This window comes from Grus americana, chromosome 5 (genome assembly GCF_028858705.1).
Source record: "Grus americana isolate bGruAme1 chromosome 5, bGruAme1.mat, whole genome shotgun sequence".
NCBI lineage: Eukaryota > Metazoa > Chordata > Aves > Gruiformes > Gruidae > Grus > Grus americana.
The window spans coordinates 22,528,633-22,545,070 of NC_072856.1; the positions used below are offsets into that span (position 1 = coordinate 22,528,633).

General features: G+C 40.3%; 1 protein-coding gene across 25 annotated transcripts in view; it reads left to right on the plus strand.

The window, feature by feature from the left end:
- IFTAP (intraflagellar transport associated protein) overlaps nucleotides 1-16,438 on the plus strand; it is a 55,626-nt gene that overhangs the window by 7,864 nt on the left and 31,324 nt on the right. For 19 of the 25 annotated variants that reach the window (XR_008577280.1, XR_008577282.1, XR_008577281.1 and 16 more), the window contains 2 exons: nucleotides 1,870-1,960; nucleotides 5,163-5,315. The exons of 1 other annotated variant lie outside the window; for it this stretch is intronic. Coding sequence is in view for 21 of the 24 variants with exons in the window: in XM_054826691.1 (XP_054682666.1) it covers nucleotides 5,213-5,315 (103 nt within the window). In the remaining 3 variants the exon portion in view is untranslated. The remainder of the gene's footprint in view (nucleotides 1-1,869; nucleotides 1,961-5,162; nucleotides 5,316-16,438) is intronic. 5 more of the 25 variants (XM_054826701.1, XM_054826695.1, XM_054826699.1 and 2 more) reach the window with 1 other exon arrangement.

A 16,438-nucleotide genomic window follows, 5' to 3' on the forward strand; every position in this document is an offset into this window, starting at 1 on the left:
GGAAAGAGGGCGGTCGCTTTTTGGGAGCAGCCAGCACTTAAATAGGCTTAAATTGATTCTGACTGCAGTTGTCTGATACAGGCTTATACCTTTTGCAAAGGTGCTACCTCATTCTTTATCGCTGTAATAATACTGTAGCAAATCTATACTCCTCTAGAGTCTCCTTGACTCACTAATGTTGTAAAGGGTAGTTAGACAGCAAGGACTGGAAATCAGATACTTTCCCTCCAAAAGTACTAATCCCTGCTCTTCAGATTGAGTTTACTGTAGTTGATAACAATACAGGATGTAGGTCACTCATTTTTTGTGTAATTAAACCAGCTTCCTTGAGCAAGCTTTATACAAATATATAGGTACCTGTATTACACGGAGTGACTTCTACAGTACTGCTCTCTAGAGGGTAGTTTGGGATGTTACAGTTTTTTGTAAGAGACCGCATGCTGTTACGTAGCTCCTGGAACAGGTTGGAGAGGAGACGGATGTCCTGAATCACAGTGTGCTTTCAGATCATCCTTAGGAGCCAGTAACCAGCTCTGGTTCTGTAGTTGGTCCCTTGACAAGTTACTAAACATTTAAGACTTGCCTATACACCTGCAATATTGCCTAATTACATGAGTGATCAACCCACAGAGTTCATGTCTGCATTGCCTTTACCAGCCTGCCCCATCACGAGTGACAGCTTTTGCGTTGCTGAACTAGCCAGGCCAAGAGAGTCCCTAGAATCAAGGTCTTTAGTACAGACTGACATGTAAAACCTTTATGGATGAGAGGTGTTATAGAAATGCTTGTTGCTTGTTGTAAGAGAATAGGATTCTTTTATGAGAGGTTAGTTAGGTCTGAAGGATTAAAGACCCCTTTGAAAAAAGTTAGTTGTGACAGGTGTAGTTACTGTGCTAGCTCTGTAGGGAAAAAAAGATCAGGCATTGTCCAGTGGTAACAGAGTATAAGGTGTAAGAGTAATGTATTTGTGTTCAATCTGATTTGTGAGACATAGGTTATAAAATCTCGAGAACAGGTATATGTAGTGATATTTTCCATGAACCTATGAGAGATCTATAAATAAAAATTTCTGAATAGCCCTGTTTTTATTGCGAATGACTTTTGGGAGAGCAAATTCATAGTGTGGAAACCTGACTTTAACCTATGCCATAAACACTAGGGAAGTACTTTTTTTTTTCCGCAGAAAAATAAAATTATGTAAAGTTTTAGTGAGTTTGTAGAGAGGATTAGCTTATTGCTCTTTCCATTTAAAATCTTGATTTTTCTTTCATTGCCTATATTATATTTAAAAGAAACATAATAAAGCACTCAAAAATGCAGCATAAAACAGGAAGCCTATATTCCACTGCATTTTTTATTGTTTAATAGAACTAATAACTGCGTAATTGAAATCATGCTAATACTCACTTGACCTGCCTCTGTGATTCAGTGCAGGGATTTCTGGTTTGGCTTAAACTGCTGGGAAGAAGACTGCATTTTGAGAAATAAAATTGATTTTGCAGCAAGGCTTAATGAGTGATTGCCTCAAGAAGCCTCATTACAGTAATTTGGATAAATGAGCAGGAGTGAAATGCAAAAAGAAGAAAGTATAGTTGCTGCTTGAATGCATCACTTACTGATATTTGATTCTAAAACTATGCAGAGCCAGCACAGGGAAAGGATCAGATATCCTTACCTTACTTTCCTTGAAATATCCAAGTTAGTTTGATGCCTTTTTGGAAAAAGAAGATAAGATTTTTATTTCAGTAGTAGTTGCTCTCTAGCAGAACAATGCAGTCATTTCATTCATAGAGGTGTGATTGTATCCGGTTCATAAATTGCAGGTGATTCCAATCCATTATTGTGCATTTTTTTCTTTTTTCATGACAGTTCAAAGAAGTTATTGCCTTGAGTCTGTGAACTGGATGATTGCTGAAGCCTTTTACTTTTGTAGAATCTACTGGTTAGCTCCTTAGCAAAGGTGAGAGTCTGCTGGTCAGCCTGGTTACAGCTGTTCACATCGCAAAACTTCTCTGCAGCTGATATAGTATGGTATTCATTTAAGAGATACTCAGGAATAAAGTAAGTGGGAAGCAGCAGAAGACCCAAATGGAATGAAAATGAAAAATACAAAAACCTTGATAAGCTGAGATATGTTTCTGAACCTCAATTGTTCCATCCAACCTAACTATATGTTAAATTTCAGGGATAGTAGATGTTCCCAAATACCATCATTTGTGCTTGCTTTCATTAAGGTAATGGAATAGCACCCTGCAGTTCTTCAAAATAATTGAAAATGGGGGGGACAGGTAGTTCTAGCTGCCAGTCTCTCCTCTTTATTGTTTAAGTGAATGGCTGTTCTTCTGACAGAACCTAGGCTTTATTAGGACCTAGCTGGTTTTTCCTCTCAATGAGGAGATGATTCTGTAGATGTAAATAACAGCTGTGCAAGGGAAGATGAGGTCTGTGTTGGACTATCACCTCTGCAGTCCATTTTCCATTTTATTTCTTGCTTTAGATTTTTGAAGCAAAAATGTGAAGTTCTTATAAAAAGCAATGGGGGATGGAATCCAAAACGACAAATAGGGTTTCCTCCCCTCTTTTCCAATTTAGGATTTCTTAAAATATGAATAATTTAGTGAACTCATGTACCAACATGTTTTTTTCCAGAAGAAAAAATAAGGAAATGTGGCCTATGAATTGCGAGTTATTTTATTGTCTTAACCCAAGATGAATACCTTTGATATAGTTGATAACAGATCTCATATACTAATGGCTGTAGTAACTATATGAGCTATGGCAGATTTACTCCTGGATTTACTCCTTTGACTTGGGTAAAAATTTGGTCCATTTTCTGGTAAAAAAAGCTGTTAGTCTTGAGAAAGTAATCTTTTCCGATGCTTGGAATATCTAGGCAATTTTCTCTACTTTTTTTTTTTTTTAAAGTAATATGGTTTTGATGATGTGTCTCGCAATGCATACATATTGAAGTGCATGCTGGATGAAAATATGTAGGCTCAGTGAAATATATGTTTAAAACCTTTAGGGATGACTTTCTGATCTCCATACCTCAGGAGATTTCAGGTATTAAATGTTAGATTATATTCTAACAGCATCCAGTGCTTGCTTTTTCATGAGGCTTATGTTCTGGGTTTTGCAGTCATAGTTTGGCTAAAATTTTATCGAGTTGAATTCAGACTGCATTTTCTAGCTAACTAATAAGTCAAAACCTGGTGTTTATCCAAGGTCCTGCTGCACTATTGCTCCTCTACAGCTTAACCTGGTCCAGGTGTTTAATCTCAGGCTGATTACCTGGTGGCTGTAGAACGTGGCATTCACTGAGAAAGCTGCTGTTCAGCTTGGTTATGGATGCAACTGTTCCCCCAAATTGCTTATCAGTTTTCTAGCTTCCTAGAACATTTTAGAGTAAAGGAATCTAAGCTTTATTGCCAGCCCTCCTCTGATTTGTTTATAAGTCATTTAAACTTTTGGTGACTCAATTTTTTCATCTGTTATTTGGAATAATATTTGTTTGCTCTTCCTCATGGGACTATTGTGAAGTTTATTTCATTAGTGTTTATAAAGGACTTGGAGATCCTAGACGCCAGATGCCAAAGAAAAACAAAAGGTTGTTATTACAATTTTCTTGATTAAATATATGTGGGTTTTTTTCTTTGACACTAGCCTTACAAATCACTGCAGTCTTTCATATAATGAAATTTACCTCAAATAATGACTGTAATAACTGAACAATAATGAGGAATAGAAGGCATTGCTTCCCTCTGAAACCACTGTAATTTGCATAAACCACTCTGAGAGTCTGGTAAATTATATTCTGCTTGGTCAGTCCACAGAGAGATTAATACTGGTTTGGTTTTTTTTGTAAAATATTAGAAAACTTAAACTAGTTGATGTGGGTGTGTGTGTGTTTTTTTATCTTTAGCATATTAGTCTTCTTTACAAGCCGGCAATCCAATGAAATTAGAGTTTGACAATAGAAATCATGCTTTGTTTTCCTGCTGGGCTCTGAACAATTCTTGTTTGATCTTATTTAACTTTAAAATCAAGTTGGCAGCCTTTCTTTAATGTAGTTGATTTGAAGTTTTGCTGAAGAATTAAGCTTTCATTCCCAAAAGACACTTCTTAATGCTATGGTAAATCAAGAGAAGAAACACAGGAACACGTGAAAATCAAGCATTTAGTGTATAATGCATTCTTGCATCTTTATTACATTTATGTATGCAAACTGGTCATTTACATTTTTTAGTTAAGTTGTGAGAAAATGTGCCAGTTATGTGTGTCCATGCCTCACCTGTATTTTTCTGCTTCTAGTAGTCTAGTCCTATGTGTATAAAAAATCAGTAATATTAATAACTATTTAGCATCACACAACTGTTAAAATGCATTTACAGAGCTTTTATAAGTGTGGGGCAAGGTTAACTTCAGCATACTTCACCAAGAGCTGTTTCAGGGCCATTACCTCCCTTAGAGTCTGGTAAAGTGATGAAGAGGGGCTGGAAAGCTGTTGCCGTGTGACTAAAGAGTGGAGCTTTCAAGTACAGAGAAGCCTCTGTGGGGATCCTTCAGTTCTCAGCATTTATTCCTTTCTTGAGAGTGGTCCTTGCCTTCCTGTGTGGCTGCCCAGTTCCATCATGACCTCCCTGTCCTGTGTGCTGTCTCAGCATACACACATATCTCATCATGATTTAACATGCCCTCCAAAATCTGGGTTTAGTGGCTTTGATGGTACAGTGAGCAGTGCACCTGCAGAATGATGGATTCAGTCCAAGTTTTGAATGTACAGGTGTCCCAGTTGTTAAATCCACATGCCTAGTGAGTGGTGTCACTGTTTCTGCAAAGAGGGCAGGGGTTGTAAGACTGAACAACTTAAAATGAGGGGGAATGAACACCACTGAGATAGGTTGGCACTTCAGTGGCCCATATTGCCTGAGGACATAAATTTCAGGCATAGATGATCACAGTCTCTCCCTTTGCACTTAAAATTACTAAGTCCACTTGAATTTTGGGGGAAATGTTGTGTAAAGTCCCACTGACACGGTCAGAACTTCACAAGGAGAGAAGAAAAATTTGACGTTCTGGTGCTCATCTATGTCAGTTAGGGACTCTTCAGTTAATTTGTTTTCTGCCTACAGGTACATATGGCTCTTTTCTTTCTATTGCAGAAGCAGCCTACTAAAGCAGATATACCTGTTCAACTGTGAAGGTGCGGATCATGGGAGAACAGCTGTTAAACAACAGCATCCTTGATCAATTTATTAATAGCCATGAGCAGTCATATGAAGAGTTTCTAAATGCATTCACTTATCTTTTGAAAGGTATGTAACTTCCCAAATCTCCCGTTAGAAATCACAGCCAGAAGGGAAGGTAAAAAGAGAAGCAGTAGTATTTAGTGGTGTTCTGCTGCTTCCTTGCTTTGTGACCTTAGGCAAATCCTTGTGATGCTTTTGTTTCTCCTGTCAGCAGTGGGATCCCTAAGGATAACTTTCCTTAGCTTGGTTCACAGACTGCTAAAGTAGGTCTCTACAGGTGTTTAACCATGTTTTACTTGCTTTAGGGAGCTGGGGGAGCCTGCACTACTTGGAAAGATAGGCTTTTCTTAAGTATGTCCTGCATTGTTTTGCTAGAGAAGATTCCATAAAAGAAGAGCCTAAGGAAAATACTTAATAGTATGAGATGTCAAAAAATTAGAGATGTGCTATTTGGATACTTTCACAGATTTACTAACACTGGCTTGCTGTGCTGTGCGGTCACGTGTGCCAAGCTAACAGATAACTTGAATGAAGACACATCAGGACATCAGATTAGGATGATTACGCTGAAAAGGTCTCGTGCTCTGCGGATGAAATAAAAGCTGGGGCTTAATCTTCATCTGAGCATTGCTGAATTACAGGCATTTCGGATCTGGATCCAAATTCTGTAGCTCAGGTTCCTTTCTTTTGGCCATATTAAGTCAGGTGCCATAAAAATAAATGCAAGCTACATATTACTCACTTAAAATTCTCTTTACCACAGCTTTGCACTAAAAATGATGTCCTCATCTTATTGCAGAAGCACTGTATTTTTCAGTTACAGCATGTGGCATGCTCCATTGATTGGTACTCAGAAGTCTGTCCTGTCCTTGTCCTTCAGGCAGAACTAAATGTCAGTCACAGGCACTGAGCAAAAATCCAGTGTGGGAGTGGAAGCTGCCATAGAAATAATCTTGTGGCAACCTTCTGTCTCCTCCCAATAAAAAATAGAAGAGAAAGGAGACACTGGGGGATGAGATATGAGGACTGAAAATTAGGTTCTGGTCTTCTTTATGTATGATTGATACACTGGGGATAGCTCCTATCTTAGAAGCATGCTGCATAATCATGATGCTACCTGCAAAAAGCCTCAGCGTGTATTTCAGTCACTTTCGTTGTCACTATAGCATCTGCCACTAAAACCATATAAAAAGTGGAGCTTTAGCCTAATCAAATGCTTAAAAATGCAGTTTCCTATGCTGGTGTAAACAAAACAACTCAGCTTGTTTTCCTCCCACCTTCATTTTCCTTTAAAAATACTCAAAGGTGTTGGTTTGCATTATAAACTAATGACCTGCAAAAATCCCACTTGAAGCACAAGGCATTTTAGCATCAGAACAGTGCAAAATACTTTATGAAATTTCACATTCTTAGTTTCTTAATTTTGCATTTGAAAAATAGTCATTTGGCTATTTTTTTTTTTAAGCAACTGTGATAGCTTAATAAGACTATAGGCTCCAGAAATTTTTTATGTATGAGTTCTGATATTTACTGTGGGGATATATTTGTGGTTACTGTCAAGTAAAATCTGACCATTTTCAGATTACCTTTCTGAATTTCGCCTGATAATGGAGTTGATCCACACATTAAATCTTTGTACAATGAGCATTAATGTCAGAATTTACAGTCCTGCGTAATTATAGATGGAGATAGTTATTTGTATCCACAAATAACCAAGCCCATTTAGTTGTGTGTTGTGTTGGGTTTGCGTGGCAAGGTTTTGGTATCGGGGGGGCTACAGGGGTGGCTTCTGTGAGAAGCTGCTAGAAGCTCCCCGTGTCTGATAGAGCCAATGCCAGCCGGCTCTAAGACGGACCCGCCGCTGGCCAAGACCAAGCCAATCAGCGCCTCTGTGATAACATATTTAAGAAGAAAAACACTTAGAGAGGGAGAGCTTTTGCAGCTGGAGAGAGGAGTGAGAAGATGTAAGAAACTCTGCAGACACCAAGGTCAGTGCACATGGAGGGGGAGGAGGTGCTCCAGGCGCCGGAGCAGAGATCCCCCTGCAGCCCATGGTGAAGGCCATGGTGAAGCAGGCTGTCCCCCTGCAGCCCATGGAGGAAGGATGAGGGGGTGTAGAGATTCCACCTGTAGCCCGTGGAGGACCCCACGCCGGAGCAGGTGGAGGCACCTGAAGGAGGCTGTGGCCCGTGAGAAGCCCATGCTGGAGCTAGTTCCTGGCCGGACTGGTGGACCCGTGAAGAGGGGAGCCCACGCCAGGGCAGGTTTGCTGGCAGGACTTGTGACCCCATGGGGGACCCCACGCTGGAGCAGTTTGCTCCTGAAGGTCTGCACCCCGTGAGAGGGACTCCATGCTGGAGCAGGGGAACAATGAGAGGAGTCCTCCCCCTGAGGATGAAGAAGCGGCAGAAACACCGTGAGATGAACTGACCGTAACCCCCATTCCCCGTCCCCCTGTGCCGCTGAGGGGGGGAAGGTTGAAGCCGGGAGTGAAGTTGAGCCCGGGAAGATGGGAGGGGTGGGGGGAGGTGTTTTAAGACTTGATTGTATTTTCTCATTCCTCTACTCTGTTTTGCCTAGTAATAAATTAGATGAATTCCCTCTCTAAGTTTGGTCTGTTTTGCTCGTGCCGATAATTAGTGAGTGATCTCTCCCTGTCCTTATCTCGACCTGCAAGCATTTCGTTATGCCTTTTCTCCCCTGTTTAGTGAATGAGGGGAGTGAGAGAGCGGCTCTGGTGGGCACCTGGCCCCCAGCCAGGGTCAACCCACCACATGTGTGTAAATATATAGGAGCTCTTAAAAAAATCCTTGAAAAACATCATCTGCTGGATTCTTGGCTGCCTTAACATTGGAAACAGAAGACATACACACAACTAATTGGATCCCACTGATTTCATAGAGTACCATATTTATAGAAGATGATTTTCAATTGTGCATGAATTTGTACTAGCTCTCTAGTTGGGATTGCAAGGATATTTTCATTAGGAGTTTCTACATTGTTCTTGAAAGCTTCTCATAAGAATCTGATTTCCTAACTAATGTTTAATTTTTCTTCCTTAGTTAAATTTACACACAGTGAAACTGAAAATAATATACCTTGAGTAAAAAAACCCAAGCATCCTTGACTGTTTTGGCCTATCTAAAAAGAACCCATTGAGGCTATAAATGTCAGCCTGGAATAACCCCCTCTGTAGAGTAAGAATAGAGATCCTATTCTTCCTTGCGTTATTTGAAAAAATATTCTCTTAGCTCAAATAGAACAAGATTTGGAGTCAAAATAAGGTCCTTCTAAATTCTGTGTAATTCATTTAGTTATATGTGTATGGTTTAAATAGCACACAGATACGTTATAACTTTGTTGGACCATAAAATTGTATCTTTGATATAGGAGTTTAATCTTCCTGATTTTAGTATTCCTAAAAACCCAATGATTCTGGTTTTTAAAATGTGCTTGGTGCTGTGACAGAATGAGAGTTCATAGACTAATTGACAAGTAAATCCTATAGTAAGTCTTTTACCTCACTTCTACAAGATCTGATGGGACATGGATATTGAAATGTCATTTTAAAACTCTGAGCTGAGCATTTAAAACTCTAAAAGAACGTGACCTTTGTATCTTAAATGCATAATATTTGAAAAGTATGGGACCACTCCTTCCATATTGGGAAACTTTTTAACCTTTTTTATTGATTCTGTATTGGAAGGACACTTGAGGGCTAGGTTAAGATTTTAGTAAGTCTCTTACTTTTCCTATGTATAGTATCCAAAGTATGTTTTTTGTCAAAAGGATAATATTAACAAAATGAATAGATACGTGAAAGGGCTGGTAAACCCATGGGCATATAATTTATTAATTAGAGCACATGTCCCTAAAGATGAAATTTTTCATGCTCACTGTAAAGCTTTGCAGAAGTTTTCAGCATCTGGAAAAAAATGACCACCTCTTGTGCAAATCCAAAGCAAAGATATTGGTAAGATGAATCATTTTATTAGTCATTTATTTTAATACATTCATTTGTGCTGCTTTTAGAATCACTGAACCCTCTTCTGCTTATGCCAAGTTACATATTTAGTTTTGTTAGTTTGTTCTTTTAGCTTTGAGTATAAAAACAATCTGAGAATAAAATGGCTAACTGGCATTTTCTTTGAGGGTGTACAACTCCACTATATTTTTTAAGTCCAATGAAAAATCTTAAGAGTGATTTCTTTACTGTGCAGTTGAAGAAGCCTCAGAAGGTTTACAAAGGAATCAAAGGATACAAAGGTATCGATGACACAGATTTCTGTAGATGTGGTCAATGAGTGGTCTCTTCAGAACTAAACGCTTTCTAGAACAACTTTGGACAAAATCTCATGGAAATAGATCCAATCCCCACTTACTAAAAAAAGTGACACACAGGGAAAGAGGCTCTTTCAAACCTTAGGAAGAGTGTTTGAAATCTGCTGAAGAACTGTGATGTCCAAAATTAGAAGGCAGCATCTGCTCATTTTTCTAAACTCGGAGGAAGATTGGGAAATTTAAGGGAGCATAAGATATCTCCTTTGACCTTATAAAAAAAACAAGCAACCAACCAACCAAAAAATGGTCCAAGCTTCAAATTTTTCTTCTAGATTTTAAATTATTCCTTTCCCACTTCTAAAAATAAGGGATCCTGGATCAGTCAGCTGCATAGAAAAATGCTGCCATGAATAAAATTCTTAGCCAAACCTAAGTTTAGGTTGATGTTTTTTCCATGGTCCTGGGCATTTGACAACTGGGATTAAATTCAGTCCATTCCTGCTGTTAATTTTGCTCTGTTTCATATACCTCACACTGCCTGGCAGTGTGTTGAAGTCTGAGGATTTTGAGCAGGCCAATCTCTAAGCAAACTGAACCTTGGATATATACCTCGTAGCCTCAGTGCTGTTGTTTTCATGCTTGTGTGCCGAGCAAGCTGTCAAGTGGAGGAAGTTAGAAAGTGGCTGACCACTTCTCTGCTTCCAGGTGGCATGCAAGAGCCATATTCTGTGTTGTGATCAGATTAATTTAATTCCCCAGTGAGAGTGGAGCGATATATTTAGTTCACAGTCCATTTGATGGTAGCCGTCTGCTTCCTTTTTTCGTTAACCGCATTTAGGAAAAACAACAACTTTAAACTTCCTACATAAGTGTCAGTGGAGGCACTTTACAAATGTGAGTCTTAACAGCAGAAAGCATAGCAGAAAACTATATAAGAAATGACAGTAAATTCACTTTAATTTTAAAAATGGACCAGTAGGACAATGCTAACCCCAAGAGAAATTTGCAGCCTTCTTCCTGTTAGTGGATTTGCCAATAAAAGCAACTAGGCAGTTCAATAAAACTAATTAAATTAATCTGTCATCCCCAGGGAACTTAAACAGGGCATGAAATAGGGAAACAGCATCAATTCAGAGCTTTATATTGATGTGTTCTGCTGGATCATTGGAAAGAATTGGTTGGGAGAAAAAAATTGCAATTTTCTATTGATCATAAATTCAGTAGCTATCTCTATGTAACCTTCATTCAATATAGTAAAAAATCAAATATCATACAGAGCCCCTAAATGTAGAAAAAAACCCCAGCCATAAGGATGCAAACAGATTATTTTTGAAATAATAATAGCTGATCTGTTTTATGGATATTTGTTGTCCTTAGATCTCAGTGGTATTTGCCATGCAAACTACTTAATCTCCATTGTATAGACAGAAAAAAAATAGGCATAAAGAGAGGAAATGACCAGAGTTCGTTTGCACAGTAGCTCACTGGCAGCACCAGATAAGGACAGAGGCACTCAGATTCCTGGAAACTTTGACAGCCCTTGAACAACAGTGCTTCTCTAATAACAATTCTTTGTTCTTTTCTGTGATGCCTGTATTACTAAACAATTTCAAAAGATTGTTTCAGATGGAAAAAATATATTTTCATACTGTTTCATAACCTAGATTTTCTAGAATGTAGAAAAGGGAAATAGTAATTTTGCTGTTGATCATTTGATATAGATTCCATCCTATAGTGGCTATGGTTGAACTCTGTAGTACTATAAAAAGCAGTAACACAGAATGAACTCTTGCTCTAGCTCATCACCTTGCCTTGAAAGGCATTGAAGTGTGCTAAATGCAGCTGTTGGCTAAGTTTCATCAGGTGAGGAAGCACTGTTAGCCCTCTTTTCCCGATGTGGAAATGACAGAAAGCAAATAATGTCAGAGAGCAGAGCCATATGGTGGCTCAACAGGACAATTAGAAACAGAAATCAAATGACCTCACTTCCAATTTAGTGCCGAACTCTTTATAGAATTGTGTGCTTTTCTGTGTCCAGTATAAAATTACATAGAAATGCCCAATTTCAAGAAAGTAGGTATTTGCCTTTAAAAAAAATCAGGCCTTTTTCAAGATTCATTAAGAATGTCTTAATTTTAATATCCCAAATCAAGCATTTTAAAAATTTTTCATATCTCTGACATTTTATTAATTTGTTCCCACCTGCTGTAAACTTTTTATGATATTATTTGTTAAGAAAGGAATACTTTGGATGGAAATGTCAGATGCTTTTAATTATATACAATTCACTTGTGTCTTACGGTGCTTATCTACTAACCTGCTAGTGCTGAATTCTTCTGGAATGCAAGTACACAGAAGGTTTTCAAAATCAATTCTGTCCTGATTTATTAGTATATCACGTGCTCTTTTAAAGTGCTCCCAACATATGTATTTAATGTAGTTCCCTCATGCTGAGGATGAATTTAAGCACATTTGTGGTTCCTTTGACTGTAAAAAAGAAAAAAAACCCACAAGTTTAACAAATACAGTGCTTGCTTAGAGTTATAAACTCAAATACATTCTGTTTCTTTTAGCTAAGGTTCAAAGTTTTGCTCATTGTACCCAAGACTCAAGGAAGTGTGGAGTTCCTGTACATGTTGAACTAGCGTTCTCCCATTATTTACTGTCTAATTTAAAGCTCTTCATAAACTATCCCTCAAACACAGTTTCTGAAATGTAACTCAATTTGCATTCTGCAAATGACAGTGTAGATTTTCTGAAGCAATTGGAAGCAGGCCCACCTTTATCAACTTCTGGAAAAGTCTTCCAGCTTTTATATCCTGATACACTGTCAAATAATAATTGCAAAATACTATCAGTTGTACAGCCTGTGCCTTTACGATGCTGTTTTTTCCCCCACCACATAAACACTCTTTATTGTTAGAACTAGTACGTTGACATTGCTTGGTAGTGATAGATAGCACTTGATCCCTGGTAGATATTAAGAGGTGTAACTCCCTTAATAGGACTCTGCTGGTTAATGTCAGCTGAGGATCTGGTCTAAGATTTCTGTCATGGTTTTCTGAATTTTTTAAAGATATTTTTTTATCATCATCTGTTGGAAGAAGCAGGATTTTGCTCATGACAGGCTGCTGAAATGGTCAAGTGCACATTTGCCTTGTTATTTTACTGACTGCATTATAATATTCAAATGGAGAAGGTATCTGGCAGCAGCACTGTTGAACCGTGGAAGAATAATACATATTTTTAAATGATCAGCTGGGGTGAATGTGGTATAAACAGGAAATACTGCCCCTTTTCTAACACTGACACTACCTAAAGCACAACAGAGACATAGATATTGATACAGATAAACACTACATAAAACCAGAACATACAGGTCCCATTAAGGAAAAAGAGAGACATACTGATGTAGTAAAAGAACAGTTAAACTTTTGAAAAGTAAGAGCTGAGTTAGTTTTGAAAAAGTATTGCTGTACATTAAGCTAAAGCAGGTGTGTGAGAGTGGCTGAAATATACTTGAGAGTAACAGTCATTCGTCTTGCCCCTGAAGGAGTGCATACAAAAAAAAGTCCTTTCCTGTCTAGTTTTTAAACATACTACAGTAAGGGAAGTATCAAAAAATGGCAGTCAAAAGTATTAATTGGGACTTAAGAGTTTACCCTTTTAAGTCAGAAATAGTCCCACTGAAGTTACTTGTCCCAGTCCATGGAATATGTATTTATCCTAGCTGAGGACATGGTGTAGTGAAATTTCCTTAGGAAGCTGGCATTAGTGAGAAATGAATCAAGCCCATATTACTGAATATAGTAAAAGCTGACCTTTTTTTGAAGAGGAAAAAAGAGGTAAACAATACTTTTTGCTGATTATTTGTCATTTAATCAAGGTAAGATCAAAGACATAAGGGGAAAAGGCTGCACCAGCTGAATCTTTGTTCTGGTGTAAAGAGGAAGACATGAGTCCTTAGACACGAGTGAGTTACCCTGGGGAAACACTTGCAGTGAAGGAGAGGGGATTCAGCAGCAAAAATGCCCTTGTTAATTGGCGGTAGAAATTGAAGAAAGCATAGATAGGGAAGACCACAATGTTTGACATATTGGACTTTCAAGATGAGTTACAAATCTTAATTTGCACACTTAGGCAAGTAAGTTGTTATTTTCTCTAAGTTTGACAGAAGAGTTCTGCTTGCTCAGTGCTACTGCACTGTCATTGAAATTAGTGAGGGTTTTGGTTGAGTAAGATTGTGTCCTGGTTCTGGCAAGGACAGAGTTAATGTCATAAAGAGCCAGGACAGGTGAGCCAAGCTGGCCGGGGGCTATTCCATACCATGTGACATCATGCTCACCATAAAAGGGGGCCAGTCAGGCAGGGGCGGGTTCGGGGTGGCTCCGGGACAGGCTGAGCATCTGGTCGGTCGGTCGTCGGATCGGTAAATTGTTCTTTGTTATCACCCATTGTGAATATCCGTTATCAGTACTGTTGTTGATTGTTTCCCTCTCCCTTGCTGTCCCAGTAAACTGCCCTTATCCCAACCCTCGAGGCTTTGCCGTTGTTTTTCCGTTCTCCTCCCCATCCCGCCGGGGGAGGGGTGGGTGAGCAGTGCGTGGCACCCAGCTACCGGCTGGGGCTAAACCACGTCAGTCCTTTTTGGCGCCCAACGTGGGGCTCGAGGGGTTGTGATAACGACAAGTTTGACCCAAATATGTTAAAACAAAGTTGTTATAAGCATCTTTAATGTTATTGAAACAGTTGCTGGTCATAATGATGTTCTGTTTGATCACATGGCTCTGGTTTGTAAACCTGTGTTTATGTAATCCCTGCGGCGTTGTTTATCAGCTCTGGGAGAGGGGTTCATGTTCTCATGTTGTTGTATTGTGTGATAATGACTTATGCTAAGATATCATCGACGGTCATGAGTCTGAGCTGGTACTTGTATGTTGCATTTCTGTCAGGCCTGTACCTCGGTCAGTATCTTTCAGAACTGATTAATAATTGCACCCAATCTATGGGAAAGATGGGGGGATACCTTCTCTCACTCTTTCACCTCCCCTTTTCCCTTTTGGTTGGTTACAACAATTTTTGAGAATTTTGAATACCCTTGGAATGTTCAGGCCAGTATATTCCTATTGCTATGTCTCCTGCATGCTTTCCAACTTCTGTTCAGGGTTAGCAAAAATTGTTTCAAGAATAACACCCAAGGATCTTCCCCAAGGCCGAATGGTCAGGGCTGGCATGGCATGTGGGAGACTATGGGTGGGTATCTAGAGACCTTTTCACCCCCAATGGTTTGGAGCTTCACTCCCGAACAACTGCAAGACCCTGATAAAATGGTAGAATATTTGAAAGGAAAATGCTGTGGGTATTCTAAGGAGACACAACTTACTGCACTGGGCTGGGCCCTGGCCACAATCTATCAAACACTGCTTGAGAGTAGACAGCACCACCCAGAGGGAGAGAGCAGACCCACAGGCCCCGCAGCTGCCCAAACCCCTGCAACAGGCCCCACAGCCGAGCCAAAAGATCAACCCATACCAGTATCAGTCGCCCCTATACACAAAAAGAAATACACAAGGAAATCGGTTCGCTTAGTGAAAGATGATGATGAACCGGGACCATCACGAGAACAAGAAGAAGAGCCAGAACCAGAAGTGATCACCCAATCCCTGTCCCTGAGTGAGCTGCGAGATATGCGGAAAGATTTCAGCCGCCTTCCAGGGGAGCACATTATTACCTGGCTGCTCCGCTGCTGGGATAACGGGGCCAGTAGCCTGGAACTGGAGGGCAGGGAGGCCAAGCAGCTAGGTTCCTTGTCTAGGGAAGGGGCCATTGACAAGGCAATTGGGAAGAAGGCACAGGCACTCAGCCTCTGGAGGCGACTCCTGTCAAGTGTGAGGGAAAGGTATCCTTTCAGCGAAGATGTCGTATGTCGGCCAGGCAAGTGGACCACCATGGAGAGAGGTATCCAATATCTGAGGGAATTAGCTGTGAGGGAAATGATTTATTATGATCCGGACAATGCACAGTTGCCCACAGACCCCGATGAAGTCCAGTGTACCCGACCCATGTGGCAAAAATTTGTATGAAGTGCACCATCATCGTACGCCAACTCACTGGCAGTCATCGACTGGAAAAGTGAAGAGGCACCCACAGTGGACGAAGTGGCTGGCCGACTCCAGCAATATGAAGAGAGCCTTTCTTCCTCCCTCGTCTCGGCTGTGGAGAAACTGTCCCAGGATGTCCGGCAACTCAGAGAGGATATATCTTACTCCCCACCTGCGCAGACCCGTATTGCAGCTGTTAGGAGTAAGCGTTTTTCTGCTCCGGAGAGGGGATATAGAGCATACACACCACGAGATATCCTGTGGTTTTATCTGCGTGACCACGGAGAAGACATGAGGAAATGGGATGGGAAGCCTACCTCAACCCTGCGGGCACGAGTACATGAGCTACAAGGCAAGACAGCTGTAAAAAGGGACTCTTCCAGAAAGAAAGCTGCTCCAGTTTCCACTGGGCAGCCCCCCAGACCAAGTGAAAGGCCTGATCGCACTTATTGAAGGGACTTCTAAGTCCTTTTTGCAAGAGGTGAGTAGTGACTATGATGAGCAGGATTAGAGGGGCCCTGCCTCCAGCCAGGTGGAGGAAAGGGACAATAGGGTTTATTGGACTGTGTGGATCCGATGGCCTGGCATATCGGACCCACAAGAGTACAAAGCCCTAGTGGACACTGGTGCACAGTGTACCCTAACGCCATCGAACTATGAAGGGGTGGAACCTGATATCTATTTCTGGTGTGACGGGGGGATCCCAACAGTTGACTCTGTTGGAGGCTGAAGTAAGTCTAACTGGGAATGAGTGGCAAAAGCACCCCATTGTGACTGGGCCAGAGGCTCCGTGCATCCTGGGCATAG